An 18970-nucleotide genomic window follows, 5' to 3' on the forward strand; every position below is an offset into this window, starting at 1 on the left:
CTCCATAGATAAATGATCCCAGCAAACATTCAGACGTTTGATGACCATTGAAACTATTTCAGTCAGAGACGTCCCGTCATGGTTGAAGAACAGTTCCAAAATAAAAGTTTTTCTGGCCGTGATTTCCACGTCTTTCGGCGAGTCTCATTTGGACGTTCATTAATTAAAATGTGGGCGTCTTATTACTGTTTTCACATATTACAGTAAAAGAATTAAATTGAATAAAAAAAAACAATGACAACAGAGCCAAAACTGAGGGAGCAGAGCAGGGTGGAATTTTTGTTTGTGACATCACAACCCCAGTCAGTTTTAGGGTTAGGGTTAGTCCGTTTTAGGCTGCATGTTTTTCATCTGCTGCTGACTCACAGCAGTTTGAATGCAGAAATACTCTGAAATAGTATTTTGAGCTTACATTTCTTTAGAGGTATCCTGTAGCAAAAAAGCCTCAAGAGTATGTCAAAAACAGAAAAAAAACATGATTTTCATTGGAGTGGGTCTTTAAAGCTAAGTACACAGATTTCAGTTCTCATTCAGTATTACAGCTTATGGATCTACTTATTTATTGGGATTTAATTTTATTTTTTGACATGAAGTCAAAGGCAGCAGCAATTAGTCCACATAATCTAGGAAAAAAGCAACAATGTTGGTGCGTCATCTACAGAGTCGTAATAACATGCAAATTTATCCTATTTGTGCTTTTTCTAGACGCTTGCATGCCTTGTTATACATGTGTGGAGGATTCAGATGTTCACAACACATAACTATTCAAAACATGTTGTCCATGCAGTGATTGACAACACTGAGTTGTATATGTAGTCATAAAAAAGCCGGGGGGTATAACACTTCCTGCCTTCTTAAGATGTTGTGTCTCCATTCAAATCCAGCACTTTTAGGACTTTGCACAGATGTCAGCGACTGCTTCCGCAGGGAGTGATGTCACTGATCAGCACTAAAAAGCGTCCACAGTCATATTTATGACATTAAAAGTTTTATGCTGTTGGAGTATATCATGATTGAATCCATTCAGAGGACAAGAGAAACTGTGTGATGTAAAATGTGGCGTTTATTGACCAGAAGAAGCTTACGGTGCTCTGTGAGACAACAAAGGAATTCCACCGTGTTTTCCAGTGTTGGGAGTTTAGTAACGGCGATGTGGGGGGATTCCACCGTGTCTTCTGGTTAAGTAACGTGATTTTAAAGCAGCACAATCAGTGTTTGTTTTCTTCTGCTTCCGTTCTGCGTCACAAGCAGCTCTTATAATTTTACCAATACCGGTTGTTTTGATCTCTGTTTGCTGGTGTCATTTTGTACTGAGTTACAACCAATCAGCATGAGTTAACCAGAAGTTCCGTGCAGCAACTCCACCGGGCCTTTCTGAGTACCTACCCCTGATCAGGTACAGGAAAGTTCCTGAAAATGACCCGGAAAACAGCCAGCCCAATCAACTGGAGACACGCGCATGTCCGGAAGTTCCTGGAAATTCACCCTAAAGTTCTGACATTGGAAATGCACCTATAGAGTAAGAGGGAAACGTCTATGAGGGCCAAACAAAAAACTCAAAACATGGATGTAAGGCCCATTTCCACTATCAGCATGTGGGTTTTTATTTCACCATACCGATCCAAAAGGACCACTTTCTATTTCAACCAAATATCTGAACCTGGGTTTGTACTCAGGAATGGCTCAGCAGAGTCACTGGGTGTTTCTCAGAGGCCAGGCTGCTTGCTTACAAGGACACTGTCCTTCCTTGGTTAAAGAAAACGGTTAAATGGAACAAACTTGCATCACATGACCGCGGCTTCCACGGCGGTCACATAACTTCACGTGACACGGGAGACACCGTTATATTTTATACGTATTAGTTTTAATATAAATATATAACGAGGCTTTAACTTTTTAAATTGTGTATATGTTTATTAAACTAAAAATATAAGTGTACTACCTGCTAGCCACTGAAGCTGCAACTACTAAGCAACTAACCAACCATAGATAGCTTCTTTGGATAAAAAAAACATTTTAAACTAGCTGACTTACTTTTAAACTTGAAAATTGTCTCCGAAGTAGCTGCCGGCTTCTTATCCGCCGTCCTTTTGAAAACACCGAGGTATGTTCTGGGTAATTTTTGACCAAGGCTAGACTACAAGACACCTCCCGTGTTTCCTTGCTCAGCTAGCTAAACGGCTAACGGAGAACACACGCCTCGGTAGACATGAACATTGGAACACGTTTTGGCGGCTCCCGATGACGTATCTCCTAGGCAACCGGGGCGGGGCCAAGACATCAAGGCAAGGTTCCACTGGCTTGGACTTGTGGTTAACTCGTGCTGAAGGGTTTTAACTCAGAAGGAAATGATATTGGGAGACAGTAAACAAAGCAAGCAATGTTGCTTTAAAATCAAATTTTCTAAACCCCCAATGCTGAAAAATGCATCAGAACTTTTGCCAGCAACGCCAATATTTACGTTACTTTTTGGTCTCGTATCTTCTTCTGATCATTTAACGCCCCTTTTTATGCTACACAGCCCCTCTCCTTGTACCCTGAATGGACTAAATTGTGGCTTACTTTGACAGAATGAAACATTTTCAGTGTTTTTAATGTCCGTGGGGGTCTTGGAGCCTTGACAGCTTTTGACAGTCAAATAAAAAAAAAAAGTATTAATGGGATACTAAAGCTAACAAACATTAGCTGCGTTTCCATTACCAGAACTTCAGGGTAGATTACAGGAACCTCCAGACATGTGTGCATCTCCACCTGACCGGGCCGGCCCAGCGGCCGTTTTCAGGAACCTTCTGAGTACCTGCTCATGGGTAGCTCTGAACAGCCCGGTAGAGTAGCTGAGCGGAACCTCTGGTTAACTCGTGCTGATTGGTTGTAACTCAGTAGGAAATGACATCAGCTGACGTCCAAAACTACCGGTTAAATTAGAAGACTTTCTGGTGAAGCAAAATGGAAGCTAAGGAAAATAAGCACCGATCGGACTTAAAATCTAACTCCCGGCAACGAAAAAAACAGGGAAATTACCCACAGACTCAATTAACAGGGCTTTGTTGTCCCACAGGGTGCTGTAAAAAAAAACAGGACTTCTTCTGGTCATTGAACACCACATTTTACATCACACACAGCCGCTCTCATCCTCTGAATGGATTAAATCATTCTTCGATAGAATAAATGCTTTTAATATTATTAATGTTGCTGTGGACGCTTTTTGGCGCTGATCAGTGACATCACTCCAGTCGCGATACAGAAAAGTTCTGAAAGGGCTTAATTTGAACGGAGACAAAACAGCCGAGATGACTGGGACATGATCCTATCTTCTGGTCAGTTTCCCTGTCCCAGGAATTACCCTGGAGTTCTGGTAATAGAAACACAGCTAATGACAGCTATAGACCTCAACTGAGTCTGCAGGTAAAACACAGTGAAAGTGAAATCAGGAAGGAAAAAATCCTAAATTGCGTTTTTGAGGCTCAATCGTAAATTTGATCCCACACAAATCCGGGTGACCTAATGTGAACAGAAAATTTCAGAAAAAATTTTGAACTTCAATTTGCTTTACAGGGAAATTTTAATAGAAATATATTATTTTTGAACTAATTGGCAATAAAATTTGCTTCCCTCTTCTTCACGCACACCCAAAGTAGAGACCATTTATACAGTTGCTAGGTAAAATCTGCAGTCCAGAATGGGGGGGGGGGGTGCACACGTAATCACTAACTGATCAAACACCAAAATAATCAGTAGTTGCAACTCTACCCACTTATTTTACTCAATGCTTCGTTCGTGAAAACTTGATCTACTCCCAACAACTATTCTCACAAGGAAAGCTTTCAAAGAGGTGCCTCTGAAAGAAAAAACACAGATATGGAATTTATTATCGAGCTACACGCAGCCCGACTTCTTTCACACCCACGGCAAGATGGCGCCTGTGCTTGGCTTAGCCGCGGTCACCGGCCACTTTTTCAAACTTTTCTGCACTAACCTCCTCTTTTCCACCTTGCTCCTGTCTAAGATCTTCTTCAGTAGTGTCCCTGCTACCATCTCCTATGATCGCCAGACTCTTTTGTCCTTCCGTTCGTTCACAATCGCCCAAGACGCACCGAGGATTTACCATCCTGTTTGTTTACCTAGTCCCTACACCCCCAGCAGGTCCCTGAGGTCCAGTGATCAAAGCCTACTGGTTGTGCAGCGCACCAGGCTAAAGACCAAAGGTGACAGATCATTTGCTGCTGTGGCCCCCAGACTCTGGACCTCTCTCCCCCTGAGCCTGAGATCAGTGGACTCAGTGGTCTCCTTTAAAAAGCAGCTGAAGACTCACTTGTTCAAGCTGGCTTTTGTATGATCTTCTTCACCACTCTCTCTTTATTCTGCTCTCCCCACCTATTCCACCTTCCTCAGGATCCACTGATTTCCCTCTTTCCTATTCACTCTCTCTCTTTCTTAACATTTTTTCTTTTAAATCGCAATTGCTTATTCTTGCTCATTTTAAATATATTTTTAAACATTTTCTAAATGCTTTTTTATATTTTTACAATTTTTTATATTTTTTGTTTTTGTTTTTGTGATGCCCCTCGTGATTTTTATCTTGAGAGGCGCTATAGAAATTATATTTTCTTCTTCTTCTTCTTCTACAACACTGACTGTTAGTCTATTAGTTGAATCAATGCAGAAGAAAAAAATGAGGAATTGTGCAGAACACAAAAAAAAAACACTGAAGAAAATTAAATTAGAGAAAAGCTGTTAAAAAGTCTGTACTCTGTGCCAAAACTTCACTCCAAGCCAGTTATACAAACACAAATAAACCTCCAAAGTAAGCTGGAAACTCTCCTTGTCTCTTGAATACCTTTCCTCCTGACTGGTTACAACTGGAAAAAAGAGAGCAGTGTTTGACAGCCCTCAGAGAGCGACCGATGCCGCACTCCTTCACAAAGCAGCTCACGTGGTAATCGCCAACGAGTGGGCCTTTGAAGAAACAAAGGAATGACAAACTGCAGCCCTTGTCCTCCCTTTCTATGGCTTTTGTTTCCGACGCTTTGTACAGAGGAATCTATGAAATGCAGAGACCGTCAGATGCAAAGAGAATAAAGAAACGGAGAAAAGATAAAGAAAGCTGCAACATGAAACGTGTCAGAATTAGAATATAGGGTTCATGGGGTTCAGCTCAACAGAACAAAAGAAGATGTTTCACATTTGGACGTTAATGGGGGGAAACCTATAACCACTACATGATTAATTATTTATGAACAAGCAACTTTTATCCAAATGGCAGCCAAAAATGTTAGTAAAAACCCTTAAATGTCAGAAAACTTCCAGCTCTCCCACTCGTTTTATTCAGCGAGCCGTTGGAAACCCGATGGATTCCTATTCCACCTACAGCTCCCACAAATGTGTAAATATTCATAAATGCAAGACGAACAGTAAGAGTGTGTATTAGAGATGGGTTTCAAAAAGGAAAAGAACAAAGCAGGGAAACACACAGGGACAGGCAACTTTCGGTCAATTTACGGCCTCACACCAAGCGCTTGCTTTGGTTTTGGGGGCTTTCTTTCTGAAGGGTTGTAAAAATCCACGAACCTGATTACAATGCAACCAACACCTCCCTCTGCAAGAAAGAGTCAAGCTCTTACGTCTCTGAGGTTTATCTGTCCCCGTCCTCTGATCCTTTCTCTTTCTTTGTAACAAATTTGAAGAGAGGTGACCTTTTCCATTTACTACCACTAAAAAGAGAGCTCATTCTGAGCAGCAGGGAGTGCACAGACATTCACTCTTTGATGATTGATTGAAATCCCGCAAGGTCTGGATCACTTACTGTAAGGTAATACCAGAGCTGATACAGCCCAAGCCGCACTGCACACAAACCCCCATGAAAGAAAATCCCTCTGCAGAGGTGGGGAGTAGCAAAACCAAGTCACAGTGTGGGGAAACTGACAAATCCCATCACGGCAGGGATCATCATCGTCTACGGTCAGTACCCCTCCACCAACACATCCTTCCTCTGATGCTCTTCCTCTTCTCCCAGCAGTGTCCTAATAAATTGTCCAAACTGTGAGGGTTTTTATGACTCTCTGCTGAGGAAATTGGTCTTAATTAAATCTTAATAGCGTTGTTTAACAACGTGATCGCTGGATTATTAGACATCGCCTGAACAGATTTCCGCAGTTAACTTCATCTAATCTGTGCACAATTGCACAAACACATGCCAGCTGATGTCTGGTTAGAAAGAGGGGTGGAGGTGTGTGTGTGTGTGGGGGGGGGGGGGGGGGGGGGGGGGTCATCACCAGTCACGGCCACATCCTCTCCTGATGCATCCTGCTGCCCTGTCCCACCTGTTGCGTGAGAAGGGCGTCCTTCATTTGCCCCGTCACTCCTCCTCCCTGAATGTCCACAGCGAAGCGTGCCAGCGGGCAGACAGTGCCGTCATTCAGCTGCTTCCTCTTCTGCTCGGCTAAACACTGGGCCTAAAGTGCAGGCGGCAGCGAGAGCGGGTAGGTGTGTGCTCGCAAACACACAAACAAAAACCACATCACATGTGCCTCCGTTTGCACAAAATCTCTCTGTTTCGCCCCCTCGCTTGGACACAAATCTCCCGCGGCGACACGGTAGCACCAGGCCAGAGCGCTCACGTTTGACGGCCGCTCGTTAGGCAGGTCAACACAAATTTCATTAACCCTGAGGTTAGCACATGCCGGACTGGTGATTTTCTTTTCTATTTTTTTTTTCAAATGCTTTTAACTGCCCCGTCCGTCTCTCAACGCTCTCTCCACATCTGTTAATATTACACGCAGCCCTTAGGAGTCATGAAAAGCACAGTGGGGATGTGAATGTAACAAATCCTGAGTGTAAAATGTTTCCGAGCCGTCTTTAAATTATGTCCAGCAGCACAGAGTGGTGGCTTTACCCCGAGGCAGCTAATGGAAGGAACAATCTGACAGCACGCACAGTGCAGAAAGCATCATCCACCCACCCCCCACCCCAAAGCCGCCCGCCGCCTCCACCTCCACCATCAGCTCCCTTCGGCATCCAGTGCAGGAGGCTGCGCGAGCCGCCATGGGGACATTGTTCATCCTCACTGTGGAATTACCAGGGAGATTTATTGTGTTGGTCAGATAAGCTGTAGGGCAGATTCACGGCTGAGGCTGTGATGGTGCCCAAACCAGATCCCGAGACACAAGCCAACAACAAACTCACTGCCGCACACACACACACACACACACACACACACACACACACACACACACACACACACACACAATCACACACACACACAAATTTATGGGAACAGCTCTTTAAATGAAATAAGACAACACCTGCTCAGAATGAATTATCCACAATGGGGGCTTTGTTGTATTTAATTCTGTTTCCAGGATAGCGAAGACAGATGCACAGATTAGAAGATTCTATTTTACAATCGCAGCCAACATCCAGGTCCGTAACTTGGAGCAGAATATACGGTCTCGGTTTAGAAATAGAAATATTTCTCCAGTCAGTCCAACGGCGAGACTCTAAAGAATATAAATGACAACATTGGCTCAGCTGCAGTTCACTCATTTCGTCTGATGAAGAAGACTTTTTCTATTGCCCTGTTGCCAGATCTCTTCCACGTATAAAAGCCCTGAGAACTCGTAAGTGGAGGCAAACCTACCACCCAGGGTTGTCACAAATCCCTGCTTTAACGTGCCCAGGCCAATTAGTCGATGCAGACTTGCAGATTGTGCCCTCGCTGTGCTCTGCTAAATGCAACTCTGCCAGAAACACACCTGTGATGTTAAACATGACTTGCATGGAAATAGCGTTTGACCAAACTTCGTGTTTACGTCTGCGTGCTCCATGCTTTCTTCCTCTCTGAGGATCAAGAGCGCAGGTAGGCAACCAAGACGCTGCATTATTCACAAACACGAGAGGCTAATTGACCATATTCATGGCTGCATAAATAAATGATGACATAAAAAGCTGCTCCACGTGTGTTTAAGCGCTTACGCTCACGAGGCTAGCAGAGGTGTTTGTCACCAGTTTGTAGGGAGACTGATTCGTGCCGAGGTAAAGCAGGAAAAAAAAACGTGAGAACAGCAACGTCTAAAATTAGAGAGTGGCGTCGCAGGGCCTGGTTGCCATGACAGCCAGTCAGCCTGAGGGTGTTGATGGCAAAAATGAGGACCAACTTTTACCAAACAAACTAAATTCAGGGTGTCTGGATGTAAATGAGACTCGTTATATCTCTTTATAAAAGCAAAAGAAGAATTTTGCATCCCTTATTTTGGTCTTTACTTCATATTTTTACTAATTCAGGCTTAATCAAAAGCTGTGAATGCTCTGGTGTTGATAAAACAAGCTCTAACCACTACATGCTCCTCTTCCATATGTTGTCTCCATGGGCAACCGAGCAACCAATCTGTCGAGGCCCCGAGACTTCCTCCTCCTAAACTTCAAAGTGGTGATAGGAAGGTATTTTGTGTAGCAATAAATAAATATTAATTATGACCAACAAGATGTGATATTCCATGTAAATATGAAATATCAATCTGATTGATCTTTGAATGTTTAATCAGAAGATTCTAGGGTTCTTTGCTCTTTAGTGACCATAAACACACTTCATATTGATTCCGACAGAGTCAGTAAATGGTTATAAAATGAATTTAATTATTTTTCCTAAACTAACGATACATGACAAGATATGAATAATGAGAGGTGTTGTGGTGGATGTGAGGTGTTGTGATGGAAGCCAGAGGTTGTAGCAACCGTTCCTTGTATCTGAGAGAAATTGAGAAATCTGGGTGTAAAAGAATTTGTTGTTTGTTATAAACTAGAGAGTTGTTTATTTATAAAAATCTCAACAGACACCAGTGTGCAGGCTTACGATACCCTTGTATGAGTTGCTCCTGGCGGTACGGAGGGTTGCGGTCAGAGTGGTGTAATGAAATAGATTACGTGTTATTTAATGAGCCGTAAGGCGTGGGATTCCATAGGAAATATGAAATCCACCTTACGGATCTGTGAGTTATTTAAACCAGAAGATTGGATCTTTTTATTGCAGGGATTAGATAAGCGCTCCGTATTCACTCGGAGACAACAGAAGAGAGAGAGAGTCAAGTTTAAAAGTTAAGAATTTTATTACTAACAAATTAAACTAGACTGACTCTAAAACTAAATGTATGGTGTAACTAAAGTGGATGAGATGGTGGATGGATGACGTGTGATGTTAAATCAGAACCAGCAAATCCGAAGAAGCGATTAGTTCTGACGGGAACTGAAGGTGATGTCTTTGCATTAAGCTTTGGTTAGGAGGTCCATAAACACATGAGACACCATTATGTCGGTCTACCTACCCTTCAGGAAGTCCCCTTAAAGCCCCATTCCCACCTGTACCGGGTCGGCCCGGGCCGGGTAGCCCCAGTCGGCCCCAGCCTGGCCCGGTTGATTCCACACATCCTTGCCTTAAGCCCATGTGGGCTGATTCTACCCACCAATCAGAGGCTTGCTCTAATGGAAGGTGTGAATTTGCTGTCAGCAGTGGGCGTGTTGGCCCTGGTCGGCCTGAAGCAGACCCCCTCGAGAAGAGGGCCGAGAATGAGCCTTGGTTGGCCCGGGAAAATTCCAGGCCACCCAGATATGTAAACAACCTATGCTACCCGGCCCGGGCCGACCCGGTACAGGTGGGAATGGGGCTTTAGATCCGGAGTATCGAGGTCCAGTTTGACCCTCTCTGGAACCGAGCCGGTAGGAAAAGCCGCGGTTCCGATCAGACCAGTCTGTGAGTTACTTCCGGGTACACGACAGTTTGTTGGCGTCTGGTGAGACCCAAGCCTGGGTCTTGATGGTTCAGCTTTTATTCTGAAAGGAACTGTTGCCGCAGTTGGAATAGCAACGTATTTTTTCCTTTTTCAGCTTGTCGTTGGTTCTTTTGGTTAAAGAGTTTTAGATCAGGATTGGCCACTCCGTCACTTTCTCTGGAACGCTTTGAACTGGCGTTAGAACTGACGTGGCATAGTTTTATACTTCGGATGTTATGGTTTATTGTCGAATGAAAAATTACCAAACACCATCAAAACCACGCCTCCGTCAGATCTGTAAGATTCTGAATGGATCAGTGAAAGTAATGTGTTATGTCTTTTTAACGCTACGTGAAATGAGTCCTGTTGGAACACAAAGTCATAGTACTTTTATATTCTATAGGATTATAATAAGGTAGTTAATATTTTGATTTCACAGATCGGTCACATCTTATTTATTGACTAACACTTTGATGGATTAGCCACATCACCCCACTTCTCCTCCAGCTTCACTGGCTGCCAGTCAACTTCAGGGTTCATTTCAAGATCCTGGTTCTGGTCTATAGGGCCTTACATGGACAAGCACCATCTTACATTGGTGATCTTCTTAGTCCCTACACCCCCAGCAGGTCCCTGAGGTCCAGTGACCAAAGCCTACTGGTTGTGCAGCTCTAGGCTAAAGACCAAAGGTGACAGATCATTTGCTGCGGTGGCCCCCAGACTCTGGAACTCTCTCCCCCTGAGCCTGAGATCAGTGGACTCAGTGGACTCCTTTAAAAAGCAGCTGAAGACTCACTTGTTCAAGCTGGCTTTTGTATGACCTTCTTCACCACTCTCTCTTTATTCTGCTCTCCCCACCTATTCCACCTTCCTCAGGAACCACTGATTTCCCTTTTTCCTATTCTCTCTCTCTTTCTTAACATTTTTTAATCACAATTGTCTCTTTTTGCTCATTTTAAATATATTTTTAAACATTTTCTAAATGCTTTTTTATATTTTTACATTTTTTGTTTTTGTGAAGCGCCTCGTGATTTTTATCTTGAGAGGTGCTATAGAAATGATCTTTTCTTCTTATTCTTATTCAAATAGAGTTCTTTGATTAATTAAAAGAAAAGAGATTGTTCTTCATTCTTTTGTTGAGCTGAAAATAAGCAGCATGAGACCTTGAGACCATATCTTATGCAGACTAGTCTTGAGCAAAGAAGGGAAAAAACAGTCATTCCGTTCCGTTACATTGGTGAGGTCACCGGACGTCGAAACCACGATACTCAGAGATTAGTAGCTTCCTCTGAGTTCAGCTTCCCCGGCCATGAGATGCAACCCGGGGTCTGCAGATTAGGTGTGAAGTAGCTCTGAAAAGAGCTGTTGTGTCTGTAATCACTTACAGCGAAAGGTTTTGGCGACTGTTGCACAGGAGTTAAGTGCTCATCCCGTAACTGGAAGGTTGCAGGTTCGAGCCCTGCTCTGTCTGTCGCTGTCGTTGTGTCCTTGGGCAAGACATTTAACCCACCTTGCCTGCTGGTGGTGGTCGGAGGGACCGGTGGTGCCTGTGCTCGGCAGCCTCGCCTCTGTCAGTGTGCCCCAGGGCAGCTGTGGCTACATTGTAGCTCATCCCCATCAGTGTGTGAATGTGTGTGTTAATGGGTGAATGACTGGTTGTGTTGTAAAGCGCCTTGGGGGGTTCCAGGACTCTAGAAGGCGCAAAATCAAAACAGGCCATTTACCATTTTGACTTAAGGTCAAAGGAGTTTGTTTCAAAAGAGGCTTCTTTCCCGATTTGGCCAAATCAGGGTCAGCTGGAAACTGAATTAATCGGAAAGTATTTCTTGTTTTATTAAACTACTTTGTTATGACTTCTAGCCAAGTTTGGCCAATCAGAATTTGACACGTTTCTGAGAGTTTACCAACATCCCTCAGAAAGTCACATCCTCCTCAGATACAAAAATGTTTATAACGCTGTGAATGAGAATGGTTTAAAACACTTATGTGAGGTGAACCTTAACCTTAATTTGTATCTTATTGTAATTTGTATGAGTGTAGATAATGATTAACTTGTTTAATCAGACACATAATGATCATAAGATCTGCAATTAATCATTGTAAGAGCAATATTCATTTCAACTTCATTAATTTAAGCACAGATTATTCAAACATTTGATTTAAACATCTTGTTCATTCATCACATATGATTATTTAACTTATAACTATAACATCGTTGAGTCTTCACTTATTCAGAGTGAAGAATGTTGACGTCTGGCTTTCACAGAGAGAAAGTTTGTCTGGACGTTTTGTCTTCAGTATGTAAACACGCACTGAACAGAACTTTCTGGATTTGGAAGGCCAAACAGAAAGTGAATGAAAGGTCACTATGTTGGTCAATATATAGGTGAAAATTGACCCTTTTGGTACGTTACATTTGTCTTAATCGACAAATAAAAGCAGTATGTGCGCGTGTGTTTGTGTGTGTGTGTGTGCGTGTGTGTGTGTGTGTGCGTGCGTGCGTGCGTGCGTGTGTGTGTGTGTGTGCCTACATGTGTGTAATCAGTTAATCAATAGAGGCTTGTATGCAGAGGCCAGCCTTTCCCTCCTCAGTGGACCTGTTGATGCAGGAAAACAGGGGGGGTGCTGTAAAACTGGGTGGCCACATAAATGTGGCACTCATCTAAAATGCACCGGAGAACCGTCTGCCAACACGCTTCCTCATTGAAATTCTGATTAAATAAGGCCAGCCTGGCCGGGGTGCAATCAGAAAACTGTTTAATTACCCGTTTTTGGTTCTCTCCACCGTCGTAGGTGCAACAGCTACCTGGGCGTTCAATAAAATATTCATAAACGTCCTCAAAAGCCGTCTTAATGTTGCTTCTAATTATATAAATTCATTTTTAGATGACCTATTTATCATTGTTGATGCAGGTAATAACAAATTGTTCACATTCCCTGAGGATAAGAAAGAATCTGCTTCTTCTTGAAGAAAAAAGTCTTTCATCATGCTGGATTTAAGAGTTTTGATTCCAAGAAAATCCCCCCAAAAAACTAAAAACATACTCTATGTGCATTTTTTATTCAAAACAGCAACTCCTCTTGCAGGTCAGCCTGAAATGAGTCGTCTGCCCATCACTATTCCATCACCAGTTTATCACACAGCTTCCTCCCGTCCTGAATTATTTAGAGGCAGAAAGTGATGGCCCTGTTCCACACAGCTGCAGCTCTGGATGATGACAAATCTGAACCAAAATGGTCAGACGCGACTTCTTTGGGACCGATTTCTCTGCGCATCATCCGCAGCGTGACAAATCACGTGAATAACGGCGTGCCTTTTCCACCAAGTATGCGAAGTGATGTATATCACACAACTTCTACAGCAAGTAATTCATAATCTGAACAGGCGTCGTCACAGCTGATTTACAATTTCTAAAAGGTCACTTGTTGGGAAAAGTCTAGAACATTTCATTTTTCTAGCCAGCTACACCAATTAAAATCACTTTCCATTTTCTGCTGCAGCCAGACTCTTCTGAGGGAATCCACCGTTCAGCCTGAGATTATTTATTTGTATGTCTGTAAGGATAGGCAGACATGTCATTATTTCCACTTAAACATAAGTTTTATGCTAAAATGTTAATATTTCTCCACCAATCACATGTTGTTTATAGGAAAAGAAAAAAAACTAGCAGCAGTTCGTTTGATGCATTCTCAATGAGAGGCTTTGGCTGAAGTGGATTTAAATTTCTCCAAAATTGGAACAAATGAAAAAACTTTTTGACAAATTCTCATTTAATATTCATTTAATTAAAAACTCCTACCAAAAGGGAAATAACATGATTTCTACCAAGAATCAACAAAACTTCCAGGTTTATGGGAATAGTTACACACCTTATTTTCGGCGAGTCCTACTTAGGCCTAGTCCACACGTAGCCGGGTTTTTTAAAAACGGATATCCGCCCCTCCAAAAACTTGCATCCACACCACCTCGTTTAAATAAAAACTGTCCACACGTACCCGGATAAATACGTTGTTAAGGACATGCCAGACCTGTAGGCGGCAGTACTTCCCCCGTTCTTAACCTCGTCCTTCGTCTGTGGTCTTGCGCAAGGAGCAGTAATTCCGCTTGCAAAAACAAACAAGCAAAAAGCGCTTGGACAATTGATAAAGCGAGCGCAGCTCTGAGGGCATCCATGCTGTCGGCTAGTGTAAACACAGGTCGCACACGTGATGTCAGCATTTTTTTGTCGCGGAAAGTGACGTTGCAGACCTTAAAACTCCGGTTTTGTCTGTCCACACGCAGACACCCAAAACGGAGAAAAGGCAGATCTTCACTTTGGCCGGAGTTTTTAAAAAGATCCGTTTTCGTGTGAAAAAACTCCGTTTTCGTGTGGATGACAGGCCAAAACGTAGAAAAATATCTACGTTTTGGCAGATCCCCGGCTACGTGTGGACAGGGCCTTAGAAATCGTATTTTTTGTTTGTCCATCAGACAAAATCTTCATAAGACGTTACGTGGTCCAACCTGCAAAAAGGCCTGGTAAAAGCCTGAAATGTAGACCTGTGCAGCACAACGTCGAGGTTTTTAGAGGAACCCTAAAAAACCAGGAGGATTGTTGCAAACCGAGTGCTTTTGACGCATGAAAGCCATTTTCACACTAAATAACTAGCTACATCTGTAAAAATGCTAAATCTAAACAATTAGAGACGGTCAGCGCAAGCAGACTGAGCCAAATCATGACTTGCAGCACAGCTCTGCAAAAAAACTAATTTATAAGAGACTTAAAACTTCTTCTGCTGCTTATTTTTAAAGGAGCATCTTCCTTTTACATCCTGGTTAATAAACCTTCAAAAAAAACAAACTTGCAGTTGCATCTGTTGCTAGGAAAAGCCCTGAGACCAGAGACAATAAAAGGATCTCTGTCAGTCAGCTGAATGTGTGTACGCGTGCATGTGTGTGTGAGACACACACTCTTCAAGGACATCATACACTGACAGCTGCGGGAGACACCAGTTAAAACTGCACTGAGTGGAGATTTAACACCGTGGTTGTCTGCTTCATCCGTGAGCACGAGGAAGTCGAGCAGTCGGGGTTTGGGAATAAAACGTAAAGAAGGCAGCAGGTGGAATTTTTTACTCCTAAGGTTACCGGTGTGCCTGATACCTCTCAGGCTGCTTTCATTAACAGCCCTTTGATTATTAATGTGGAAAGCAACGCCCTGGCCTTTGACCCAGCCCCCAAACTCTCTTTATTCAGCCCGGAGGAGGAAACTATTGTTAATTTATGAGACGTGCACCTTGTCTTTGTTTCTTCTTCCGGCAGTAATGTCAGTTCCAGCTCATCAGACACGATGGAATCGTGGGTAACAGATGTGTTTGTCTTTTTTAATCAAACTAAATGATACTGAGCTGTTATTGACCTCGACACAGCTTAAGAAAGCAGATAATTGCCCCTTATAAAGCCATTATCTGCTGTGTTGGTTTAAAAGCAAACCAGTTTGGATTATTTTTGATCACCTAAATGTGGACCAAGTTAACTTGAGGTTTTGGGGTTGGGTTATCGATATGACCCAGCATACGGGCTAAGGATTACACACAATCTGCTTTAGATTAACCAAGTTTAGGTTGAATCATCAAAGGGGTGTACAAAGAAATGAATCAAATGATGAAAATATGGCAAATGTATTCAAATTTTACCCAAATGATGAGAACTTAATTAACTCTTTAGAGTTCAATGTGTGACAAATTGTCTGCAAAAAAATAGTGGTTTAAAAAATGTCTTGTTGCAATAGAAATGTGATCATGCTTTAAGTGTGCACTAATATTTGTGCATTTGTGCTAGATTCACAACAAATTATAGGAAAACTTTGAAAGGATGCAAAATGCTTCATATTTGCACACATGAATGTTGCCACAAACCTGATCTGCTGAACATAAACTGGTCATAAACTGATTTTTCAAACGCAGAAGTTTCAGGTTAATGCATCTTCAACCAGCATCTTCACTTTTCCAACTTAGTCTCCAGGAAGAGATTAGACCCTTTGATCTTAAAGGAAGTGATGGTTCAAGACTCTCGTTGGTAACAGAAGGAGAAGCTTTACCTTTTCCGTAGTTGAAGTGGAGCTTGATGGTTTTGCCCTGATTGATGTGCAAGTAGGTGAACCACGCGGCTGAGGTGAGCAGCACCAGCAGCAGCAGGAGCTTAAACTGCTTCCGGATCTTCTTCACGGGGAAGCGCAGCATCCTGGCTGAAACATCCTCCGGTGGCCGTCCGGTAGAGAGTCAGATAAAGTCCGGGAATTCGGTGCTGCTGCTCGGTGGCACTTCGCGGATCTGCAGAGGGACCGGTTCTCCTCCTCACATCCACGGCATCCCGAGAGGAAGAGAGGGAGTAGAGAGCACGCGTAATCACTACAGCCGTGAGGCGCGTCTCATCCCCCCACATCCACGGTGTGACAGCAGGTCCTCGGATCTGGCTCCAAACACCTCTGCGTTACGCATCGCCTGCGACCCCTTCCCCGTCTCCTCCTCCTTAAACAGACTCCTGGAGTTAAAGGAGCTGGAAAAGGACAGCAGACCTAAAGCTGCTGAGTTCTCTTAAGAGTGGGAACGGGAGGGGGGACAAAATAGCACTCTAGCGATAATCTACATAAATCCCCCGCGGCTCAAGCCCTTGCTGACACCACGACGCTGATTATTTCATCGGCTACTCAAGGTCCATCCCCGCCGGTGAGGGCTTTGGAGCAAAGTCCAGCAGTGGAGCAACAAAGGTCCCCGTCAACGATCCAAACGAGTCTGGAACAACAGCGAGGGTGTCAGGTGTGATGATAACCCAGATGAGGATCCAGACAGCTTCTATTGTTAAACACAGCTGAGAGAAGGCGGCTCGTTCACACGGAGCGCGTTTTTATCCGCGTCCAGGGAGAGGAGGAGCGATCAGCTGTCATCCTTCCACTCGGGTGGCTTTCAGAACAAGTAGCGATGTAGATTCAAACTGTGAACGCTCCATGGCGGCGGAACACGGCAGGTGACTCCATCTGACCGTCCGAGTCCAGGTCTCTCAGGTCCGGGGAGCAGGAGCGCTTCGCTCCGTGCGTTCTCCTCATGGCAGGTGCGATCCCCCCCACCCCCCGCCTCCCCAAAGTAACCACTAAAACAAGCTCACCTGGAATAAACCCTGATGTGCGCTGCTAGCCGTGATGCTCTGCCTTGTGTTGTTCTGTCATCAGCTGTTTTAAATCCTTTTTTCTCTAATGGTCGCAGTCTGTTCGCCAGTCCCGTTTGTCAAAGCAGCGCAGAGAGAGGAAAGAGCGAGTCTCCGGGAGGTTTTGGACGCAGAGAAACCGGCTGCAAGCAGGAAGGAACATGCTTTTGTTGTGCCACAATGAAAGGGTATCTCTCCTTCAGTGCTCGGATCAGTACGCCCATCAATTGAGCATCTTAACGGTGCAGAGCAACCGAACCTGGGAGGACGGGAAGTGGCAGGCGAGGCGTCCAATTAAAAGTCTGCTAAGGGGTCCGGGAAGGCGGGAGGGCGACGTTTTCCCACACCGACACTTGGTAGGCTGCGAGTGGGATCCATCAGCCAACAGTTCAGCAATTTGTGCAGCTTTACTCGCTGTTTTATGCCAGAGTTTAGCCTTTAGTGTTTAAAAATCATCAGTGATTTACGCCATAAACAAAGATGCGAACAAAATGCATTCAGGCTCAAGTGCATGATTATTATTATTATTATTATTATTATTATTATTATTATTTAAAAGATCATTTTATTAAAAATGCTTTTTAAATGCCAGATTTAAACTCCACAATTAACAATAAGAAAAAAATGACAGGAAATGAAATATAAATATGCTGTTTACATTTAAAGTGACGTGATTAATCACAATTTCAACCATGTTTAAGGTTTTTTAATATATCAAACACTCTGCAGGGCATTCACGTGATTCCTGACTAATTAGTTACACTCTTTGATGATCGTCTTGGCAAAGCCTTGAAAACCAGTCAAAAAATGTTGAAGACTGCCGCCTTGTGGTCAAAAACTGAAGAAGAAGAAGAAAAAGAGTAACCACTTCCTTTAAATAAGACAAATTAAAAGAATCAGATAATGATGTGTCCATCATATCACCTGAAATCGTTTTTGGTTTATTTCCAAAGTGCACACATTCACCACCATCCTCAAATTATCATTATATGAAAGAAAGCACACATTTTAATTGTCTGCTATAATAAGTGTTTATTCAGATGATCTGATTAAGATCTGAGGCTATAAAAGTTTAGAATACAACACTGAATAAGTAACAGGTGTCGTTATTTAAATACGTTAGAAACACACCAAAAGGCATGCGCAGAAATAAAATAAATAAATGAAGAGCAAAAATAAATGCTAGGGGGGAAAAAACATTTCACCTTCAAAATAATTGTCAGTTTTCATGTTGCTGAAAGAAAAGATGACGCAACGCTGCGGCAAACCCCCTGCCTAACTTTCCTCAAGTCTTCCAAACATCATAGTCAAACTTTTGTGTTTGAATAAAAAACTTTTAACATTTCATATGTTGTCATTGTGCTTGTTTTTTTAATTTGTGCACCAATTAGTGTCTGTGGGAAATTATGAAGTTGAGTGTTGTCCATCAGTGAAAAGCTATAAGAGGATGATTTATGATCCAAAAAGAGAGTGCACCTATAGTTTATTCTTATTGTAAACCATCAAAAGCAGATGTGGTGGGTCATTTTAAATCTTTCTTAACCCTCCCACTGTCCTAATGGGTGTGACCCCGTGAGGAAAGTTGACCATTGGGCAGGGTTGATGGTTTATCCCTTGGGTCCATGTGGCAGGAGTGAGCACCACCTCACCCCTGGCACATGGACCTCAAGGGATAAACCATCAACCCTGCTTCATGGTCAACTTTCCTCGTGGGGTCACCCATAAAGACAATGGGAGGGTTAAAAACACTAAACATTAGTTTAACCGCCCTGGTTTTCCTCCTCAGCTTTTTGGACCATAAATCATTCAAATCTTTGTTTCTGCATGAATAAATAATGTGATTGCAAATGCAAACACTGGTGTGAATAAAATACTTAGCTTTTAATGTGTAGTTTATTATATCACCGTGTCAATTTTGGTTAACAGCGTTTGCAGTAAAAAGAATAAATTTGGTTTTGCAGGAAATCTGTGTTTGTTTCATCTCACAAGCTGGATTATCAAAGGCTTTCAGGGACATGCTTTATTA

The 18970-nt window shown here is 43.0% G+C and overlaps 1 protein-coding gene across 2 annotated transcripts in view; it reads right to left on the bottom strand.

Annotated features, from left to right (window-relative positions):
* b4galnt4a (beta-1,4-N-acetyl-galactosaminyl transferase 4a) overlaps positions 1 to 16199 on the bottom strand; it is a 249931-nt gene extending 233732 nt beyond the window's left edge. For both annotated transcript variants that reach the window (XM_054733237.2, XM_054733236.2), the window contains exon 1: positions 15842 to 16199. In XM_054733237.2, the coding sequence (XP_054589212.2) occupies positions 15842 to 15983 (142 nt within the window). In that variant the 5' untranslated portion in view covers positions 15984 to 16199. The remainder of the gene's footprint in view (positions 1 to 15841) is intronic.
* Between the last annotated feature and the right edge of the window lie 2771 nt (positions 16200 to 18970).

The sequence above is a fragment of the Nothobranchius furzeri genome, chromosome 4 (genome assembly GCF_043380555.1).
Source record: "Nothobranchius furzeri strain GRZ-AD chromosome 4, NfurGRZ-RIMD1, whole genome shotgun sequence".
Classification (NCBI taxonomy): Eukaryota; Metazoa; Chordata; class Actinopteri; order Cyprinodontiformes; family Nothobranchiidae; genus Nothobranchius; species Nothobranchius furzeri.